Source organism: Oncorhynchus mykiss, chromosome 5 (assembly GCF_057628025.1).
Source record: "Oncorhynchus mykiss isolate SJ-2025 chromosome 5, ASM5762802v1, whole genome shotgun sequence".
NCBI classification, from domain to species: domain Eukaryota; kingdom Metazoa; phylum Chordata; class Actinopteri; order Salmoniformes; family Salmonidae; genus Oncorhynchus; species Oncorhynchus mykiss.
This window is the reverse complement of record NC_143026.1, coordinates 25034274-25053252: the sequence shown is the minus strand read 5'-3', so window position 1 is coordinate 25053252 and position 18979 is coordinate 25034274. Positions and strand designations below refer to the sequence as shown.

The 18979-nt window shown below is 40.6% G+C and overlaps 1 protein-coding gene and 1 pseudogene across 19 annotated transcripts; both read left to right on the top strand.

Annotated features, from left to right (window-relative positions):
- Positions 1-458: 458 nt before the first annotated feature.
- zgc:193801 (uncharacterized) lies at positions 459-18947 on the top strand. Of its 19 annotated transcripts, none has more exons than XR_016495936.1 (10): positions 1078-1527; positions 2446-2644; positions 2996-3186; positions 3446-3645; positions 4177-4330; positions 4538-4675; positions 4861-4924; positions 5046-5118; positions 5719-5821; positions 17663-18947. XR_016495936.1 is itself a non-coding variant. In XM_090234286.1 (8 exons), the coding sequence occupies exons 5-8, from the start codon at positions 4265-4267 to the stop codon at positions 18134-18136; spliced, it is 771 nt and encodes a 256-aa protein (XP_090090412.1). In that variant the 5' UTR covers positions 459-545; positions 2446-2644; positions 2996-3186; positions 3446-3645; positions 4172-4264; the 3' UTR covers positions 18137-18947. The 19 variants fall into 19 exon arrangements, 6 of the variants coding, with proteins under 6 accessions (XP_090090412.1, XP_090090409.1, XP_021457892.2 ...); XR_016495937.1 differs by lacking the exon at positions 17663-18947 and adding an exon at positions 10141-13129; XR_016495940.1 differs by having other exon boundaries at positions 1329-1527; positions 3446-3619; positions 4172-4330.
- Positions 14801-16121, top strand: LOC149983210 (uncharacterized; annotated as a pseudogene).
- Positions 18948-18979: the final 32 nt, after the last annotated feature.

Sequence of the window (18979 nt, the reverse complement as noted above, 5' to 3'; positions counted from 1 at the left end):
CCTAAAAAAGTAAATACTGTGATATTGAAAATGTGTCTCTGGATGTCTTAACAATACATGTAAAAACTCTGAATGTGAATATGTCAGTAGATTTTTAGATTCATTCTCATCAATGACAACCTTCTAGAACTGTTATCACTTATCTAAGTCTGATATCCAGGGTAATCTGGTTAATGATTATATCATTGATTATTCCTTGTAGAATGTTGACACCTGTACAGAACACATTGTATTGCTAAAATGCTCAAACTTTACTTAATAGCTACAATCACAGACACAGGATACATTTTATTTATAATGCTGGCCCTAACCAAACCGGTAAGTTGCCCCTCACTATATACCTGTCGCAAGACCCACTAGTTGATGCTTATCTATATTTGAAGTGCTTCTAAAATCTGCAATAGGAAAAATTCACGGTGAAAAAACGATTGGAACCATTTCCGTGACCGCTAGGTTTTATGGGCATTATGACGGAACCTCTGTGGGGTTCTATGGTGAAAATGAATGGTGTTTTGAAGTGATTTTGGATAAACGCAGAAAATAAGGTATGTGGCAAAAACAGGCTTGCAAGACCTAAAACGTTTTGTTTTACGAGATAATCTGCATCAGCTAACGTCAGTTTTTGTGAATTCTGAAGAATTTATGTAAATAAAAAAAGCACATAGGCTTTATAATTCATAAAGGTTATGTTAACTGACTGCTATTATCTTATAGAACAACACGTATAAGGTCTCCTAAGCCTGTGTTAACCTCAGACCTTAGCGTTTATTCGAAAACACTATTCTTTGCCCATTAATTTTCTCCATAGGGATAGCTGAACGAACCAGAGGTATCTCATTTCCGGGGTTTAGGACTACAAACTGGAACGCTCTATACAAAGATGGTTTAGTATAAAGACGTATAGAAACTGCTTCTCCAATAGAAATCCCCCATCACGCTTGTAGGCCACCTTGGCTAGCTAAACTAATGCGCAGAAACACGTAATCGGGTCTAACGGTCGTCTCGCGTCGAATTGCGCATGTGCAAGCCGTCAAATCAAATCACAAAAATGTAAACGTGTCAGTTTGTAATTTTCACAAGGCTGGAGTAATGGCATGTTCAGCTACTTATTACATTGGATCGAATCTAGGTAGTGCCTTTAGATTTCAAGAAAATGTACAACTAAGGAATCATTTTTGACTTATCTCATTGTCTTCTCAAACCCCTAACCCAGGCCTGCTTGGTCTGTTTCGCAAGTGATCTCGCAAGTCTCGCTATGTTGCGCCTCTGGGTTTAGAAACTCTCCATGCTCTTTGTTTATTGTATAAAAAAACGACCGAAAAAAAACTACGCCACGCTCTGTCAACGTAAGCACTTACACCGTCGCCGCCATTGCAAGCAAAACGAGTGCACAGATGACGAACAACACACAACACTTCACAACATGCGATTTGGCTCGCTTGTTTGAACCAAAATTAACCGATAACTTTACCTGAATGTGTTTCAAAAAAAGTTCCAGCTTCAGCAGATAAAATGTCGGCTTTTATTGTAAGTATGTCGATTGATCAGTCACATTTCTAAAGCGTCTCAAGTCTAGTCTTGAAGGCCACATTATGGATGGACAGTCTTTATCTAGCTAAAACGTTAGCTAGCTAGCTGGAACTGCTACACGCATCCAAACTAGCGCCTGTAAAAGCTATTTAAAGTGTCAACAAGCAGTAGAAACAAAAACAAAGCCGGGACCCCGCCCCAGTTTCGATAACAAAAACTGGGGGATAGATCTAGATAAATGTAACCACTCTCAAATGCATAGACAGCTATGAATGCAAGGACTGACGATCCATGATGAAATCAAAATGATCGTTTTGGCATTGTTTTGAGACTATATAGTGATTGTTTACATTTACTTTGTTTACAAACATTGTAGTAAAAAGGCTTATTTTGAGTTATGATGGGGAACGAAAGTTAGAAATGCCTCATGAGCTTAGTTTAAGTTATGTTCTGCAGGAATCAATGGGTACATATCATTAATTTATGTCGAAAGATGGATGTAACAACTGCTGATTGCTCCGTTTTAATGTCCAAACAAATGCCCTTAAGTAGTCTGCACTGTAGCTAGATAGATAATTATGTAATGTTCAAATGGCTAAGATAAAATGGTGTGGAAACTTGACGTGAGGCCTGAGGGGATATGCTCAGTAGTTTATTTCATGCATGGGTCGACCTTCAGTCTAAGGCACCTATTTACCACTAGTTGAAAGCAAATAATCTTCTAGCAGAAATGTATAAACAACTAAAGCACCTAATGGAACATTATTGTTGTCATTCAGCTCAGTATGTATCTAGTGATTCAAATAATATAGCTACTAACTACAGTAAATATGTTGTTAAAATGAAAATTGTATGAGGATTAACTTGCAACAGTTATCCTCAGTCTACCTGAATCTCATTGCCTTGCTGTTTCAGGCCCACCCTTCGGTGCGGATCAGGGGCACAGAGCACACCTACAACCCAGTGTTGTGTCAGGACGACAACTGCTCAGGCAAGGACAAGGGCACTCATATGCACTGTCCTCTCTGCACTGTGGTCGAGGCCTATCATGACCCTCTTATCCTACGGGCTCATTACCGCATTAAACATGTTGACAAGGGCATCGACTTTGCTGGTGAGAGGCTTTTCAACACGTATACATAAAAGTACACATCAGATGCTAGATTCAGTTGTAGTGTGACTTTTCCAAAAGGTTTCAGTGAGAGATATTTCACTCAAATCAATTAAATGTTTAAAGAAATAATCATCTAGAAGAAAAAGAAACGCACACCTATTAAGACGAGGTGCTGGCTAGCGGAGTAGAAAACTTGAAAATAAAAGAGCCGCACACTCTAGGAGCTCAGATGCAAAAATGTAATTACCAACGTTTCGACAGCCAAGCTGTCTTCATCAGGCAGGCTCTTTTATTGATTAAATAAATAATCAGGCCTACAACTTTACAGCAAGCTTTTTGTCTTCCCTTCAGGCCTAAAAGTGCTTCGATGCTGCAACCACTGTGAGATCGTGGGCACCATCAAAGGGGAGAAGAGGTTCAAGGGGGCACACTGGCACTGCTACCGCTGCCGAAATGGCTTCAACCGCCGAGACGAGGCCATCAAACACTATAAAACCCACTTCCGGAACCCCCACACCACCTTCCAGATACAGGTCACACAGGTACTACCACCAAACTACTGTAATTGAACATACATTCACCATTGAACACTGTGAGAATAAAGAGTAAACAGACAGGGCACTTATTCTCCATATATACAAAAATAGAGTAGGAGTGCTGATCTAGGATGAATTTTAGCCTTTTAAATCATAGTCAATAAGAGTCCTGAATTCTAATACTTGATTAGCTCGCCCACTCTGAGAATCTTTGTGAATGCGGACCAAGACAGATCTCTCACAATCCCCCTCCTTGTGCATTCAGGAGGTGAACAGCCGACAGTATTATGACCAGAGTCCGGAGGCCCACCCTAAAGCCTATGGAGGGCTGGAAGTGTGTACGGGCTCTGGGGTGGAGGGCGGAGACATGGGGACTATCATGGCGCAGCCAATCCTCAACACAGCCAACACGGAGACTCTGCTCACTGTGGAACCCAAGGTTTCATATATGTCTCATGATTTGTGGTGGGTAAATGTGGATAGTAGGGATGTAACAATTCACCGTTACGCATCTGTCCCAGGTTCAAATGTCAAGCAGATCAAGCTCATGTGCGCCATCAGTAGCAGATTTGAATTTAGAAATGAAAATTAATGTTTTTGCAACAAATATCAAATATAACAAATATCAGTGTCGAATTTTATCGCATCAAACCGAATCATTTCAAACTAAAACGTATCGTTCCTGTATCAGCATCTATCTATAAAATTGTCTTGAAAGGGATAGATGCACATCCCAAGTAGAGAGCGTTGTGGTGGGTTGATATTGTGAAGTGTATGTGGAAAAGTGTATATGTCATGTTGTATTGTGTGATCTGTAAAACATGCTCTGTTGCTTGTGCTATCAAAGTTTATATCGGTGTCGCTGAATCTTCTATAGCGGTAGTGTCACCAGTGTTAAAAAGGTTCATCTCAAGCCCAGCACAGGAGGTGTATATGTCAAGTAACTTGTGTCTGGTCATTGTATGGTGATTGGTGCCTGCTCTGGTTGAAGGACAGCAGCGTGAACAACGGGATCCTAGTGGCGGCCGAAGAGGAGGTGGGGCCTTCCCAGCATACCCTGGACCAGACCCAGACACTGGTTCTCATGGACCCAGATGGACAGGGAGGCAACCTGATTTACGAGGAGGCGGCCAGTATTATCTCTGAACAGGTGTCTCCATTGAGTTATCTTGCTAATACTGTGCTTTAGTAAGTTCTCACATCCAATGTTTTTCTTACCAATATTAATTACAACCCTCATCAATCTACATACTTTTATGCAAGCAGCCTGCATGCCCTAATGCTAACCTCTGTTACCCCTCTATCCCCCTTCATGTCATGATACTAACCTTGGTGTACCTGTGGTTGTCTATTGCAGGGCGGGGAGAGTCTGGAGCAGGCCCTACATATAGAGAAGCATCTGCTGGAGCTCCACCAGCAAAATGTGACCTTGCGGCAGGAGAAGGATGCCATGGAGAAGAGGCTAAGGGCAGAGATCCACAGACTTAACGAACAGGTACACTAACAGCAGACTTGTCAGCTGAGATACAGACTCTAAGACCAAGTACACTGACCAGCACACAGTATGTAACCTCAAAGAAAGGTTATCAAAACAAGATAGCTTTTTTGTGTAGGCTAAGATGCTTTGTATGGTGAACTTTGTGTGAAGGATAGATATTAGATCATTTTTAACATGTTTAGTGGCAGCAGGGGAGGCAAGGCGAGGAGACTGAGGGCAGACATACAGCATCTCAAAGACCACCAGGTACAAAAATGGGTAACCTAACGTGATGTCTTTTTGTGAAAGATAAACTTATTTGTATGATGAACTTGTCATAATTTGTGTCTGTGTGAAGAATAGATGTGTTAATTTTTAACATGTTTAGCGGCAGGAGAGGCCGATTGGAGAGGTGGATGGAGGTAGAGATGCCGAGATTCTTTGACCTCGTTCAGGAACAGGTATTTTTGGCACCCAGAAGCAAACCATACGTGTGCGTGCACTGGCTGGCCAGAGACTTGAGGGTAGACACTGACAGAAGGCTGAAGGCAGAGTTGCTTACAATTATAGACTCCAGGCACACAATGTTAGTAAATGGCAAAACACCCATGGTTTTCAACACTCCCCCTTTCCTGGCTTTGCACTAATGTTTATGAGTGTTTAACTGGGGCAAAAAGTGTGGAAATTTAAGAGTTGTGGGAGTCACTCAATAAATGCAGCAAAACACTCATGTGAAAGATGGATTTCAAAATCGTATAGGCCATAATCATTCAGCAATTGACCGGGGAAAGGATACGCAATCTCGATCAGCAGGCACACTGACCACGGTATGGAGCAGCAGACATGGTTAACTTATCAGGAGAACTTTATTTTTTGGCGGAGGAAACTGATTTGTATGTGGATCTTCTAAAAATGTCTATTTGTGTGAAGGGTAGATGGGAGTTAAAGCGCTTACCTTATGTCTCTTCTAGTAAGTCCTCCACCTTTTCTGTATTTGACATTCTTGGCGGAATGGAAAACAGACCATTCTGACATGGCCATGTTGTCTCCCCTGTGCTGAGGTGCCCCCAGGTGGCCAGTGTGGTGCAGGCCAACATCAAGATGTTTGAGGAGCTAAAGCTATACCGCTCTGCAGAGAACAGCCAGCAGAGAATCGATCAGCTGGTGAGTGGACGCCTGTAACTGCTACTGTAGTGATGATCCTAAGTGACTGTTAAATGGGGGTTAGAACTGAAATTATTTTCCAATTGTTTCGTTCTGAACAGAACCCCCCCCAAAAAATTGTTCCGTTCCACTGTTCCGACCAGCAAAATAAACCAAAAAAGTACAGTTTTATTTCATTCCCTTTTCAACCTATGAAATCAAGTTTTTTTTTATATTTAGCTCATTAAATTACATCACCAATCAGTGCGGCTAGAGCAGGCAAGCTAGTTGTTTACATGCATGATGGACAGACTAGTGTAGCCTATGGCACACGATGCAACTGAAATGTTGCGGTTGGGGAGAGATCGAGAGTGGGTTAAGGAAGAGGCTTGAAGTGCTGGGCATCTTATCACATGCATTTTCTGACTTAGGTCCACATAATTATAATAACGGAAGAGTGGCTTCTATGACGGAACTTTAATGTCCTTTGAGCTAGCTAGCAAGCTAACAAGCTTGTGTGTGCAGAGCGGTACCAGAATTAAAGACATGTCTTACCTTTTTGTTGTTAAATACAACGTGATAGGCCTATGGTATCCTTATCTAGCATTGGAAAAGTTCATCCATTCTTTTGCTAATATCTTCTGAATCACGATTGTAACGTCAGTACAGTAGCCTGTAGGGGCAGGTAGCCTAAACACATACACACTGGCAAAGATTTTCAGTTTGCAGGCAAACACTGGAAAAGTTTCTGAGTGACAGAGTGAGGGTTTGCATAGGTTTTTTGTTGTGTTTTTTGTGGGACTAGAAAAAATGACTGGAATGTAAAATAATGTTAATAACCAGTTCCCATGCTTTTAAAATAACAGTTCTGTTCCTGAACAGTATGGATCACTTTTGTTTCTGTTCCTTTAAAATGTTCAATATTTTCTGGTTTTCGGTTCTGTTTCTAGTAGGGCTGACCCCATTTAGTCAACTGGTTGATTGGTTGGTCGATAGGCTGTTGGTTGACCGAGATTTCTTTAGTCGAGCAGTAGCAAAAAAATATATAGATCTATCATGGTGTACAAGACACCTGTCTAATTCATGCTGAGTGGACTGATTCATTGTGGGTATGCACAGTCCATCAGTCTAAGACACGTGCTACTGAAATTGTATATGGTTATATTACATAAGAGCAATGGTGCAACACTAATAAAAATAATATTATTTAAAAACAAATGCGCTTTCTCCCTCGTTGGATAGCGGTCGCTGTCCCTGCTTCTGAAACACATTAGTGTGCTGTTGAATTGGCACCTTTTCCTAGACCATGTTGCTATGTGGATAATAGCACCGTTATCCACCATATTGGTGTTGAGAACAATTTATTTTTTTATTTCACCTTTATTTAACCAGGTAGGCTAGTTGAGAACAAGTTCTCATTTACAATTGCGACCTGGCCAAGATAAAGCAAAGCAGTTCGACACATACAACAACAGAGTTACACATGGAGTAAAACAAACATAGTCAATAATACAGTATAAACAAGTCTATATACGATGTGAGCAAATGAGGTGAGATAAGGGAGGTAAAGGCAAAAAAAAAAGGCCATGGTGGCAAAGTAAATATAATATAGCAAGTAAAACACTGGAATGGTAGATTTGCAGTGGAAGAATGTGCAAAGTAGAAATAAAAATAATGGGATGCAAAGGAGCAAAAATAAATAAATAAAATAAATACAGTAGGGAAAGAGGTAGTTGTTGGGGCTAAATTGTAGGTGGGCTATGTACAGGTGCAGTAATCTGTGAGCTGCTCTGACAGTTGGTGCAATGTCGTGGAGGCATCAGCAGAATGAGGAGATGAGAACAGCCCTTGCCTTGTTATCTAAGAAAAGTGTGGAGAGGGGAAGCCCAAACTTAATTAGGTATATAATCAATAGCCTAACTGTTAAATGTGCCTGGCTTTATAAAACCGCAATATATCTACAGAAATAAGACCGCGTTTATTTAATAGCCTACTGATGTCGCCTCAAGCAATGACATGTCAAGTAAGCAATTTCACAATTGGGCTGTTTTTAATCTTTGCTTTACTGTAATAAAGGCTTTACACTTTTTGTCGTTGGAACAGCCTCTGGTATTATTTCAAATGTATGTTTACACTGTTCCAAATTGCCTGAAAAATAATATTTATTATTATAATAATAATAATAATGCTCCTTTTTCTTGATCATCTTCTTATTAGAATAATAAATGTCATTAGTAGGCTTAGTATAGCAGCCTTGTATGACCACCATTGAGCTGTAGGCCTCAGAGCACATCCTGTTTAGTCTTAATACTGTAACTTAGGCCTGTATGTCAATATATAGGCTACTGTATCAATCAACCATTCATTTGTTCATGTCATCACACAGCATATGAGTCATTCATGATTTGAAATGCAATCAAGCATTTTAGTTTTAAAATAAAGCGATCCCTGAATAATTAGCTTAAGCAATAAATAAACTGTTCCATTTCAGAAATTGCATTCACAAATTAGTGTGAATGTTTTTAGTCTTTGCTGTAATAAAGACTTAACAAAAAATGTTACAACAGGCTCTGGTACTCTTATACATTATTTAGTGTTAACATTGTTCCAAACGGTCAGAAAAATTATATTGCAATCTATACAGCACCTGTTTGGCACACATAATATGCACTCAGCACTTTCTTCTTACCTTATTTTTCTTGATCTGTAGTATTTTCCACAACTAGTCACATTCATTCCACACATCTGACATTCCCTTTAACTCCTGAGCAATCTGTAAATATTCTCCCGTTTTGAGGTTTATTTGTCACATCCTCTGCATCCATTTTGCTGTCGCATGTGTTACGGTTTTGAGATTAAAAAATATATACTTTTTTATTTTTTGGAGGGGGGGGTAGATCAGCTTTAATATTGTAGCTTCCATCAATGTAATTGTCTGCATCACTTCAAATCCTATATATATATATATATATATATATATATATATTATATACAGTACCAGTCAAAAGTTTGGACACCTACTCATTCTAGTTTTTATTTTATTTTTTACTAATAACACATGGAATCATGTAGTAACCAAATAAAGTGTTAAACAAATCAAAATATATTTGCGATTCTTCAAAGTAGCCACCCTTTGCCTTGACAGCTTTGCACACTATTGGCATTCTCTCAACCAACTATGGCCAGGAAACACAAGCAATCTACATTAGACTGGTGGAAATCTGTCCTTCGGTATGATGAGTCCAAATGTGAGATTTTTTTTGTTCCAACTGCCGTGTCTTTGTGAGACACAGGGTAGGTGAACGGATGACCTCCACATGTGTGGTTCCCACCGTGAAGCATGGAGGAGGTGTGTTTGTGTGTGGGGGGGCTTTGCTGGTGACACTGTCAGTGATTTATTTCTGAGGCTGGTAACTCTGAAATAGTAAAAATAAAGAAAAACTGGAATTAATAGGTGTCTAAACTTTTGACTATGTGTATATTCCTTTAACTTTCTAACCCTACCTCCCCTAATTGGGGTGAACTAGTGAACAACAATGCTTAGACCTCTACTTACAGCTTATACATTTTATGGACAGTCTATTTTACAGTAGATCTATTTCCTTTGTTTTTACTCCTGTCCTTCCTCAACCTGTCCCATCTATTTATGATGTCCATCCGGTTTGATTTCTATTTGCCATATCTTTCAAACTGTGCTCTTTCACAGAAGTTTCACAAAAATCTATATATGTTTTTTGGACACCATATGTTTTACATTAGTTATCTTGTTATTAGTCCCAACCTTCAGCTCCATTCTACCCATCTATCTCTTAACACCATCCATATTGGATTTCTATTTGACCTATCCTTTTCAACTGCTGTGATGTTTCAGAAAAGTTCTGAACCTTTCTATTCTCATTGTTTCTACATATTGAAAATAAACATTTTTGCAAAGTATTATTATTATTAGGGTTGCACATTTTGGGTAATATTCAGAGGTGGAAACTTTCTGTGGGAGTATATGGGAATTACTGGAAATATATGCAAATAAATAATGTTTAAATGTAGATGTTTTTTTGCATTGGATATATTTACCATATCATATGGAGACAAACAAACCTTTTTACCTTATCATAAGTAGACATAACTGCAAGTGATTAAATCGTTCAGATAGAAATTAAAAAACAATTTAGTCACCAAAGTGAACTTTAATTAAATGAGTTGACTCTTCACATGGGATTATTTCACTGAAAAACAAAAGGGAATATCAAATTATCCATCGCATCTCCCAAAAACATTTTCAACATACATCTGTAAAATTGATAGTCTAGAAACTAAAGCATTGGTTGTCTTCCTCTCAGGCTTCCATGTCTTCTCCCTGGACCTCCTCAATGTCCACCTCTTGAACATCAGACTCTGGGGCCTATTCTTCACTGTCACTTTCCAACCTTGTTGAGGATGGCTCGTTGTCAGGCTCAAATTTGCCCGGATGGACACCAATTTTTCAACCCGTGTATTGGTCAGCCTGTTGCGTGCTTTGGTCTGTGTGTGTTCCCAAACAAGGACCAATTGCACTCTGAGGCGGCTGATGTTGATGGGATTTGGAGGATGATGGAGGCAACAGGGGAAAGAGCCTCAGATCCACAAAGTCCCTTCCACCAGGTGGCTGATGAGATATGTTGGCACAACTGCCATATTGCATCTCCATCCTAAAGCCCTTGCTTGGAACTGTACTTCGCCAGACCTTGGCCTCATCCAGGCCAAGGTGGCGAGACCCGTAGTGATGACACCATAGGCCCTGTTGATCTCTGCACCAGACAGGATGCTCTTGCCAGCATACTTGGGGTCCTACATGTACGCTGTGGTGTGCATGGGCTTCAGGCAGATGTCTTCACCCTTTTTTATGTATTTCAGAACTGCAGTTTCCTCTGCTTGGAGCAACAGTGAAGTGAGCAGGGCAGTACAGATTTTTTCTCTTACATCTGCAAGCAGAGTCTGAACATCACACAGGATGGCATTGTCTCCCTCAAGCCATGCAATGGCTACCATAGGCCCTGTTGGTTTCAGGCTGCTTACCACTCTCCCACAATACATAATCCAGGAGGATCCTCTTGATGGGGCTGTCCATATTGGCAGACTGTGATATGGCCATTTCTTGGAGAGCCTCCTTCCCCTCAAGGAGACTGTCAAACATGATGAGAACACCACCCCAAAAGGTGTTGCTGGGCAGCTTCAATGTGGTTCTCTTATTTTTCTCACTTTGCTTGGTGAGGTAGATTGCTGCTATAACTTGATGACCCTTCACATACCTAACCATTTCCTTGACTCTCTTGTAGAGTGTATTGTTTTCAGTGGCATGATGTCCTTGAGGAGCAGATTCGATGCATGTGCAGCACAGCCAATGGGTGTGATGTGAGGGTAGGATTCTTCCACTTTAGACCAAGCAGCCTTAATGTTCACCGCATTGTATGTCACCAGTGCAAATACCTTCTGTGGTCAAAGGTCATTGACTCACTTCAGCTCATCTGCAATGTAGAGACCGGTGAGTCTGTCCCTTGTCTGTGCTCTTGTAGAATACTGGTTGATGGGTGGAGATGATGTAGTTAATTATTCCTTGCCCACGAACATTCGACCACCCATCAGAGATGATTACAATAGTCTGCTTTCTCTATGATTCGCTTGACCTTCACTTTAACTCTGTTGAACTCTGCATCCAGCAAATTAGTAGATAAAGCTAGTTGGAGAGGTGTATGCTGGGCGAAGAACATTCAGAAATCTCTTCCAATACACATTGGCTGTGAGCATCAGATTCTGATGATTCTGCATCTTTGTTGCCCACTTCACAAGATTTGGCACAGTATTTGCAAATGTACACAGCTTTTCCTTCTACATTAGCTGCAGTGAAATGTCTCCACACATCAGATAGTGCCCGTGGAATTTTCCTGTAGAGATTAAGGGAAAAAATGCGTTAAAAAAACCCAAAATACAATTCCATGTATAGATAAATAGGTTAAGCAGTTTGATTAAACAACTCCTTTGTAAGATAAATGTTTTAAAATGAAACATGTATGGAAATAGGTGAATTAACACTCCTTAGTTAGCAGGCTCAAGCAAGCTAAAACAAACCAGCAGAAATTGTTAACAAGTTAGAAATGATTTAAACACACTTTGCTGTAGGCTACTATTTACTAGTTAACAAAAAATATTGTATGTCATATAAAATATATTCACCCCACCCAATATTGTAATCAAAACTTACCAGAAAGCATGTAGTAGTCCTTGGCTCAGACAGTGTAGTAGTGTGGGCTCAATAGTATCTCATTAGCGCGCAAGATCTTGAGAATCAGCTGTGCATGCAGACGGTTGCAATTCCATTGAATTGGGGCTAGTCTAACCAAAATATGTCACAAGACCTAGAATGGCCTTGTGTATCCAACAAAAAAAGGTGCACTGTTAACTTTTTAAAATAAATTTAAGCAAAATTCCAGGGCTTAACTTCCCATGAAGAAAAATTCTGGAAATTTACAGTCATGTTTCCGATCCTTTGCAACCTTAATTATTTTATTATTGCTCGATCGACTATTACTTTTCAGATCACCCAGTAGTGCTATCTACTGTTTTCAGAGTTTGTTTTAACCAATTTATTGATGTGATTATGTAATGTTATAGGTCAGGCCCTATTGTGCAGTATTCGGACAGGAATAGTTTTACTGGGGGAGGTGGGGTTATGTAATTATGTGCACAAGCACAAAACACCACATCTGTCATTTTAGTCCCATCCAAATTGACATCCCTGTGTTGAGAGAAATCTCTGAGTTTGACATGTGTTGCTCGCAGTTTGATAAAGCAACAACTGATCTGATAAATTGAACTAAGTGCTGCGCATAGCCTTTATATGAAGGGCCTACATGTATCAACTTGCACAGTGAATGTTTTGTGTATGAATTGAATATTGCCAATTGCATCATTCAAAAATATTGTGCATCCTTGCTGTTAATAGATCGCAAAGCAGCAGCACAGAACTGACCTAAACATTTGGAAATGATGAGTTAACTTTTTCATCCATAGCCTTAAAATGCATCTCAAGTGCAATTGCACGGTTTAGCTCACATCTGAAGGCTGGAGGGCATTTAGGACGTACTGCGGAACCCTAAAATATTCTAATGATTATAATCACACTTCCTTAATTTAAATATTATGGCAACACTATAGGAAAGATGGTTTAGAAACTTGGGAACCAAGCTTGAGTTATCAGTGTGGCCCTAGGACCTGGACATGTTGAAATGCTTTATCTTGTCAATTTATTGAAGTAAAAAGAATAAAGAATTACAGGTTGCAGTTTGGATAAAATGAATCCCGTGGAATAACGGACGTTCTGGAGTAATAATTACATAACCAACGTTCTCTAGTATTTAGGGATCAAATTCAACAACATCCGTTGAAATCGGAGCGCGCCAAGTTCAAAATACAAAACCATAATATTAAACATTCATGAAAATACAAGTGTCATGCATGATTCTTTAGCTTAGAATCTTGGTAATCTAACTGCATTGTCAGATTTCAAAAAGGCTTTGCGGTGAAAGCATAGCATTTGATTGTCGGAGGACAGCGCCCCATGTCAACATATCTTTCAAACCATCACTGGCGACACAATCATAAATGGCGATAAAATAAATCACTTACTTTTGAAGATCTTCCTCTGTTTGCAATCCCAAGGATCCCAGATACACAATGAATGGTCATTTTGTTCGATAAAGTCCTTCTTTATATCCCAAAAACACAGTTTAGTTGGCGCCATTGAATTCAATAATCCAGTCCTTCAACATGCATATAAAGGATTCCAAAAAGTTACCAGCAAAGTTCATCCAAATGAGTCAAACAATGATTTTTTATTAATACTCAGGTTGTCTAATATGTAAATAAACTATAATATGCCTTCCCGGTGGCACAGTGGTCTAAGGCACTGCATCGCTGTGCCACCGGAGACTCTGGGTTCGAGCCTAGGCTCTGCGACCGGGAGTTCCATGGGGCGACGCACAATTGGCCTAGCGTCGTCCGGGTTAAGGAGGGTTTGGCCGGTAGGGATATCCTTGTCTCATCACGCACTAGCGACTCCTGTGGCAGGCCGGGCGCAGTGCACGCTGACTAGGTCACTAGGTGTACGGTGTTTCCTCCGACACATTGGTGCGGCTGGCTTCCAGGTTGGATGAGCTCTGTGTTAAGAAGCAGTGCGGCTTGGTTGGGTTGTGTTTCGGAGGACGCGTGGCTCTCAACCTTCATCTCTCCCGAGCCCATACGGGAGTTGTAGCGATGAGACAAGACATTTAACCACTAAACATTTGATACCACGAAATTGGGGAGAAAGGGGGGTAAAAATAAATAAATAAATTTAAAAAATAAACAATAATATTTCAGACCGAGATTACTATGTTCAATAGCAAAGGAAAAGAACAAAGAGCGCGCCCACGTTCACGTGCGCAAAAAGACTACTTTTGCCCTGGCGCTCAACTTGGAATGACTACAAATACAATTTTTTTTAAAACGAGCCTAAAACCTTGTATAAAGACTTGACATCTAGTGGAAGCCATAGGAACTGCAATCTGGGAGGTGGAAATTAGATCTTTCAATAGCATTGCATTGGAAGTCATTCCAAGCTCAAAAAAATAATAATTCCGGATCGATTTTCCTCCCGTTTTCACCTGCTATATCAGTTCTGTCATACTCAGACATGATTTTAACAGTTTTAGAAACTTCAGTGTTTTCTATCCAATTCTACCAATTATATGTATATCCAACCTTCTGGGCCTGAGTAACAGGGGCACGTCACAGGCGGAAATTCAGGATACTGCACCGACCCTAGAAAGGTTAATGCTTACATTTTTTTAATGCCATGAATTGACGCCATTAACGCATTTTCTTAGTTTTACTCCCTGAACCATCCATAGTTCAAATTCAAGCCCTGGCAGCCGATGCGCTAGTTTGACAAACACTTTACTTGCTAGCTACTTGTATGACTGAATAATGGATAATGCTAGTAAGGGGCTTTTAAATGGCCAATTCAATTTCAAATCACTCCCAGGTGATAAAACCAAAGTAATTTGCATCTACTGCAGGGCTGAATTTGTTTATCACCAAAATACGAGTCATCGTTTTCATTTACAAGCAAAACCTACTGTTGACGCCGGCAATACAAGTAAAGTTACTAGTAGCAATGGAGAACATCTTCGGCAGGCTAAGCTAGAAGGGTGTGCGCGCCGGAGGCCTGTCGACAAGCAGCAAGCTAACACAAGAAATAGCCAAGTGGATAGCTACAGCTTGCAGGCAAGTCCACAATGTGGAGGACGAAGGCTTGAGGGATAGCATCGAACGACAACGTATGAGTTACCCTCGAAAGCCACCGTTGTTACAAAAATACACAAGCTGTATGAAAGGGAGAGGGCTATGAAAGCGGAGGAGTTGAAACTCACGGGAGACCACTGGAACTCGGTCAGTAACCACAACTACCTGGGATACTGCTCACCACATCAATGGAAACTGCATTCACATGCTCTGGCTGTAGTGAAGACAAGAGGCACTATGCTGAAATGTGCGCCGGGCATTTAGTGGCTCTAGCAAAGCAGTGGAACATTGAAAACAAAGTTACCACAGTTTGCATAGACCGTGCACGGAACATGATTGCAGCTGCCAGACATATGCCTTTTTGAACACCTGCCCTGCATCGCGCACAGTCTCATCAGTGTCCCTACAGAAGAGGGTTTGACAATGCCATAGCTAAATGGCAAATTTTTTTTAGCCATTTCAAACACAGCCCACCAAATGCTGCAGAGCTAGGACATCAGCAAATGGACTGAAGGAATCACACAACAAGATGGAATTCCACTCTGGAATTGGTAACTCGTGTCCACAGAAACCAACAACCACAGAGATCACCAACAACCAACCGAAAACCATGCCAACCACAGCTGAACTGGAGAAACTGCAGAAGCTGGAGGCACTACTGGAGCCCTGCAGGTACTATTCTTTGTATCACTATTAGTGTTATAATAAGGTGTGTGTGTGTGTAAAGTGTGCGAGAGAGTCTGGGCATAAGTCTTTCACAATTGACAAGTGATTTTGAGTGCTCTTTCACTGCAGATACTTGACTGAACTTCTGGGAGGAGAGATGTGCATTTCCTGCTCAGTAGTGTTGCCTGCTTTGTCATCTGACTGAACTTTTCAGTCAGAGATGGCTGTAATTAAGTTGCAGCTTCAGAAACACGGACAGCGCGATAAACACTTTTGATGTTCTGTGGTGGTCGCTGCAGCAGGGAGGAGAGCGAGACAATGGGTGCTAGTCACTGTCACTCCCTGTTTTTATTTTGTTCTTACACAGCACAGCAAGACTGAACCCGGCCCGTCACAATCCAATAAATTGCTGGTTGGACTCCCTCTAGTCATTTGTGTGTTTTGATTATTTAATCAAACCATGCATCAGACAAGCTCAGTGAATATAGTTGATTTGATTCAAATACATAGGATGTGTCAATATGAAAAAAGACAAAATGTAGACCAATCGATTGGTCGATAGAACAGAAACTCTTGGTCGACCACTTATTCTTTTGGTTCGGGACAGCCCTAGTTTCCTGGACCGGTTCCAACCCCTGTTATTCAATATTCTCAAGATCACATGCCAGATTAAAAACAACACGTAAAGCCTCTTAGAAGAGCCTTTTGAAAATCTACAGAGCTATGCATATTCTGTATTGTTAGTAAAAATTACTGGGCTTCAATAGTATTCACGAGCTGGAATGTCAAAGGGCCTTATTGCCCACTGAAGCAAAGTGGTTTCTCGTTTAAAATGCTTGTATACCAATATACATGTAGCTTCCCTGGAGCCATCCTTTTATAAATCTACTGAACATCACTGACAGGCCATTCAGTCGTTAGATGGCATAAAGCCCTATTCGGACGGGATTAGTTTTACTGGGGGAGGTTGGGTAATATAATTAAGTGCACGAGCACAATACACCACATCTGTCATTTTAGTCTCTTCCCGAATCTGTCAGTAATTTTACATGGCAGAAGAGTAAATATTTCAGATAGAATAACTTGTTTTTTGGCAAACTCCAAAGTCCTCTGACAATATTAGTGCAAATTGACATCCCTGTGTTTTGAGAAATATTTCTGAGTTTGACAGGTGTTGCTCGCGGTTTGAGCAAGTAAACCATAACTGATTCTATAAATTGAACGAAGTGCTGTGGATAGCCTTTATATGAAGGACCTACATGTATCAACTTTCACAGTGAATGTTTTTGTTTGTTTTTATGCGAAGGAATTGAACATTGCCAAGTGCATCATAAAAAAACTACATTAAAAGCAACATTGCTGTTAACAGATCGCAAAGCAGCATAAAACTGAGCTAAATGTTTGGAAATTACAAGTTCACTTTCTATTCATAGCCTAACAACACATATCAAGTGCAAGTGTGCTGTTTGGCTCACATCTGAAGGCTTGGGGGCATTTAGGATGTATTCTACTGCGGATTGCTAAAATATCATAATGAAAATATGATCACACTTCCTCAATTCAAATATTATGGTGACACTATAAAAATGGGAACCAAGCTTGAGTTATCAGTGTAGCCATGTTATCATGTGGACTTGTTGCAATATCTTCACTCCTAGAAGAAAAAAAAATCCAGGCTTCTGTCATAACTTTTTTTTGAAAAAAAATATAATTACAGGGGGCAGTTTGGAAAATGAATTCCGTCTGAATCGTCCTCTTGAATAACAGACATTAGGGTAATAATTACATAATCAACGTTCTCTAGCAATACTAGTTCCGTGCAAATAGGGCTTATGAGACTCTTTGACCACTGATGATGCCTGTCTTTCTGTTTGGCAGGTGAAGAGTCTGGAGATGCAACACCGCACTCTCATCCACACCCAGCTCGCCTCCCTGAGGACAGAGCTTCTACGGCAGGCTGAGAGAACAACGCCCGTCAACGGCCACACAGAGCTCACAGTCAGCCTGGTTGGTGAGATAGCCACTCACCCTGGGGAGATGACCCTCTTTGAGGAGGAACAGACTGAAACGAGGATAGAGAGGGAGGAAGAAGCATTGACCATGGTGGTGGTTCAGATGGGCCCTGACCCAGGGGACTTGGTACCAATATCAGGTGATTCATGTTTGGTGGCTGGGAAGAATGAGGAATCATCGGTCCCTGAGCTGGACAGTGTTGACTCTGGGGCAGAGCCCTTCAAGAATGCTACAGAATCCCTTGAAGACAAAGAGGGGGAGGAGAAATCATCAAGGAAGCGCAGCCCCAAAGAGGAACCTAGGGGGGAGAGTGAAGCCAAACTGCAACGCATCTGTTGAGATAATGGAGACAGTGGTCTTTATTACTCTCATCTGTTTTCCCTTTGTCTCTCTTTCCAGTCTTTTCCTGGCAGTACTTGTGAGTTTCTTTAAGGGGGGTAACTTTCCCACAAGGGGTTCTAATAGGCTGCTGCAGACTGAGCCAGGCACAGTACAGCAGTGTGGGAAAACCTCAACTGAGAAACCAGTCCCTAATATGGCTGTGAAAGTCAATGCATCCTCTACTCCCTGCAGTTTGTAAGCTGTACATAATGCTACTCCACTAAACCTACTGACTTACTGTTTACCAGTCTGCTCTGTACATTAGCTCTGTTTTAGAAGCTTCATGAGGGATGACGGTCTGCAGTGAATTAGACCTATTCATGGCAAATAACCAATTCATGTTATTTTGTTCTGACGGAAGTTTTTGCAATGTGTTCCAATTTTTTCATAAAGCTTGTTTGTTCAACAGTTGGTTCCATTGTTCTACTAAACATTATTTTTTACAGACTGGAAGTAACTAACCATCTGTCTTGACGAGACAGCCACTTGTCACACTATGCAATTCTAGTTTGTTATACAATGTGTTGCTCATTAACTTGCATAAGATGTATACAGTACATAGCCTACAAATCATATCGGATACAACAGTACATCTCAAGCCTATGAATTTGCTTTATTTGAGAAAATGACTAAACAAAGCTACTATGTAGTTTATTGCTTACCGGTATTCAGGCATTGTTTTTCCACCCCAAAGTTGTAGACAAATGAAAAGCAATCCCTTGACATGAATTTGTAGTTACTGAATAAAGAAAACAACAATGTGAAGAAATCTTTGTCATCCTGTCAGGGATCTGAATGCAT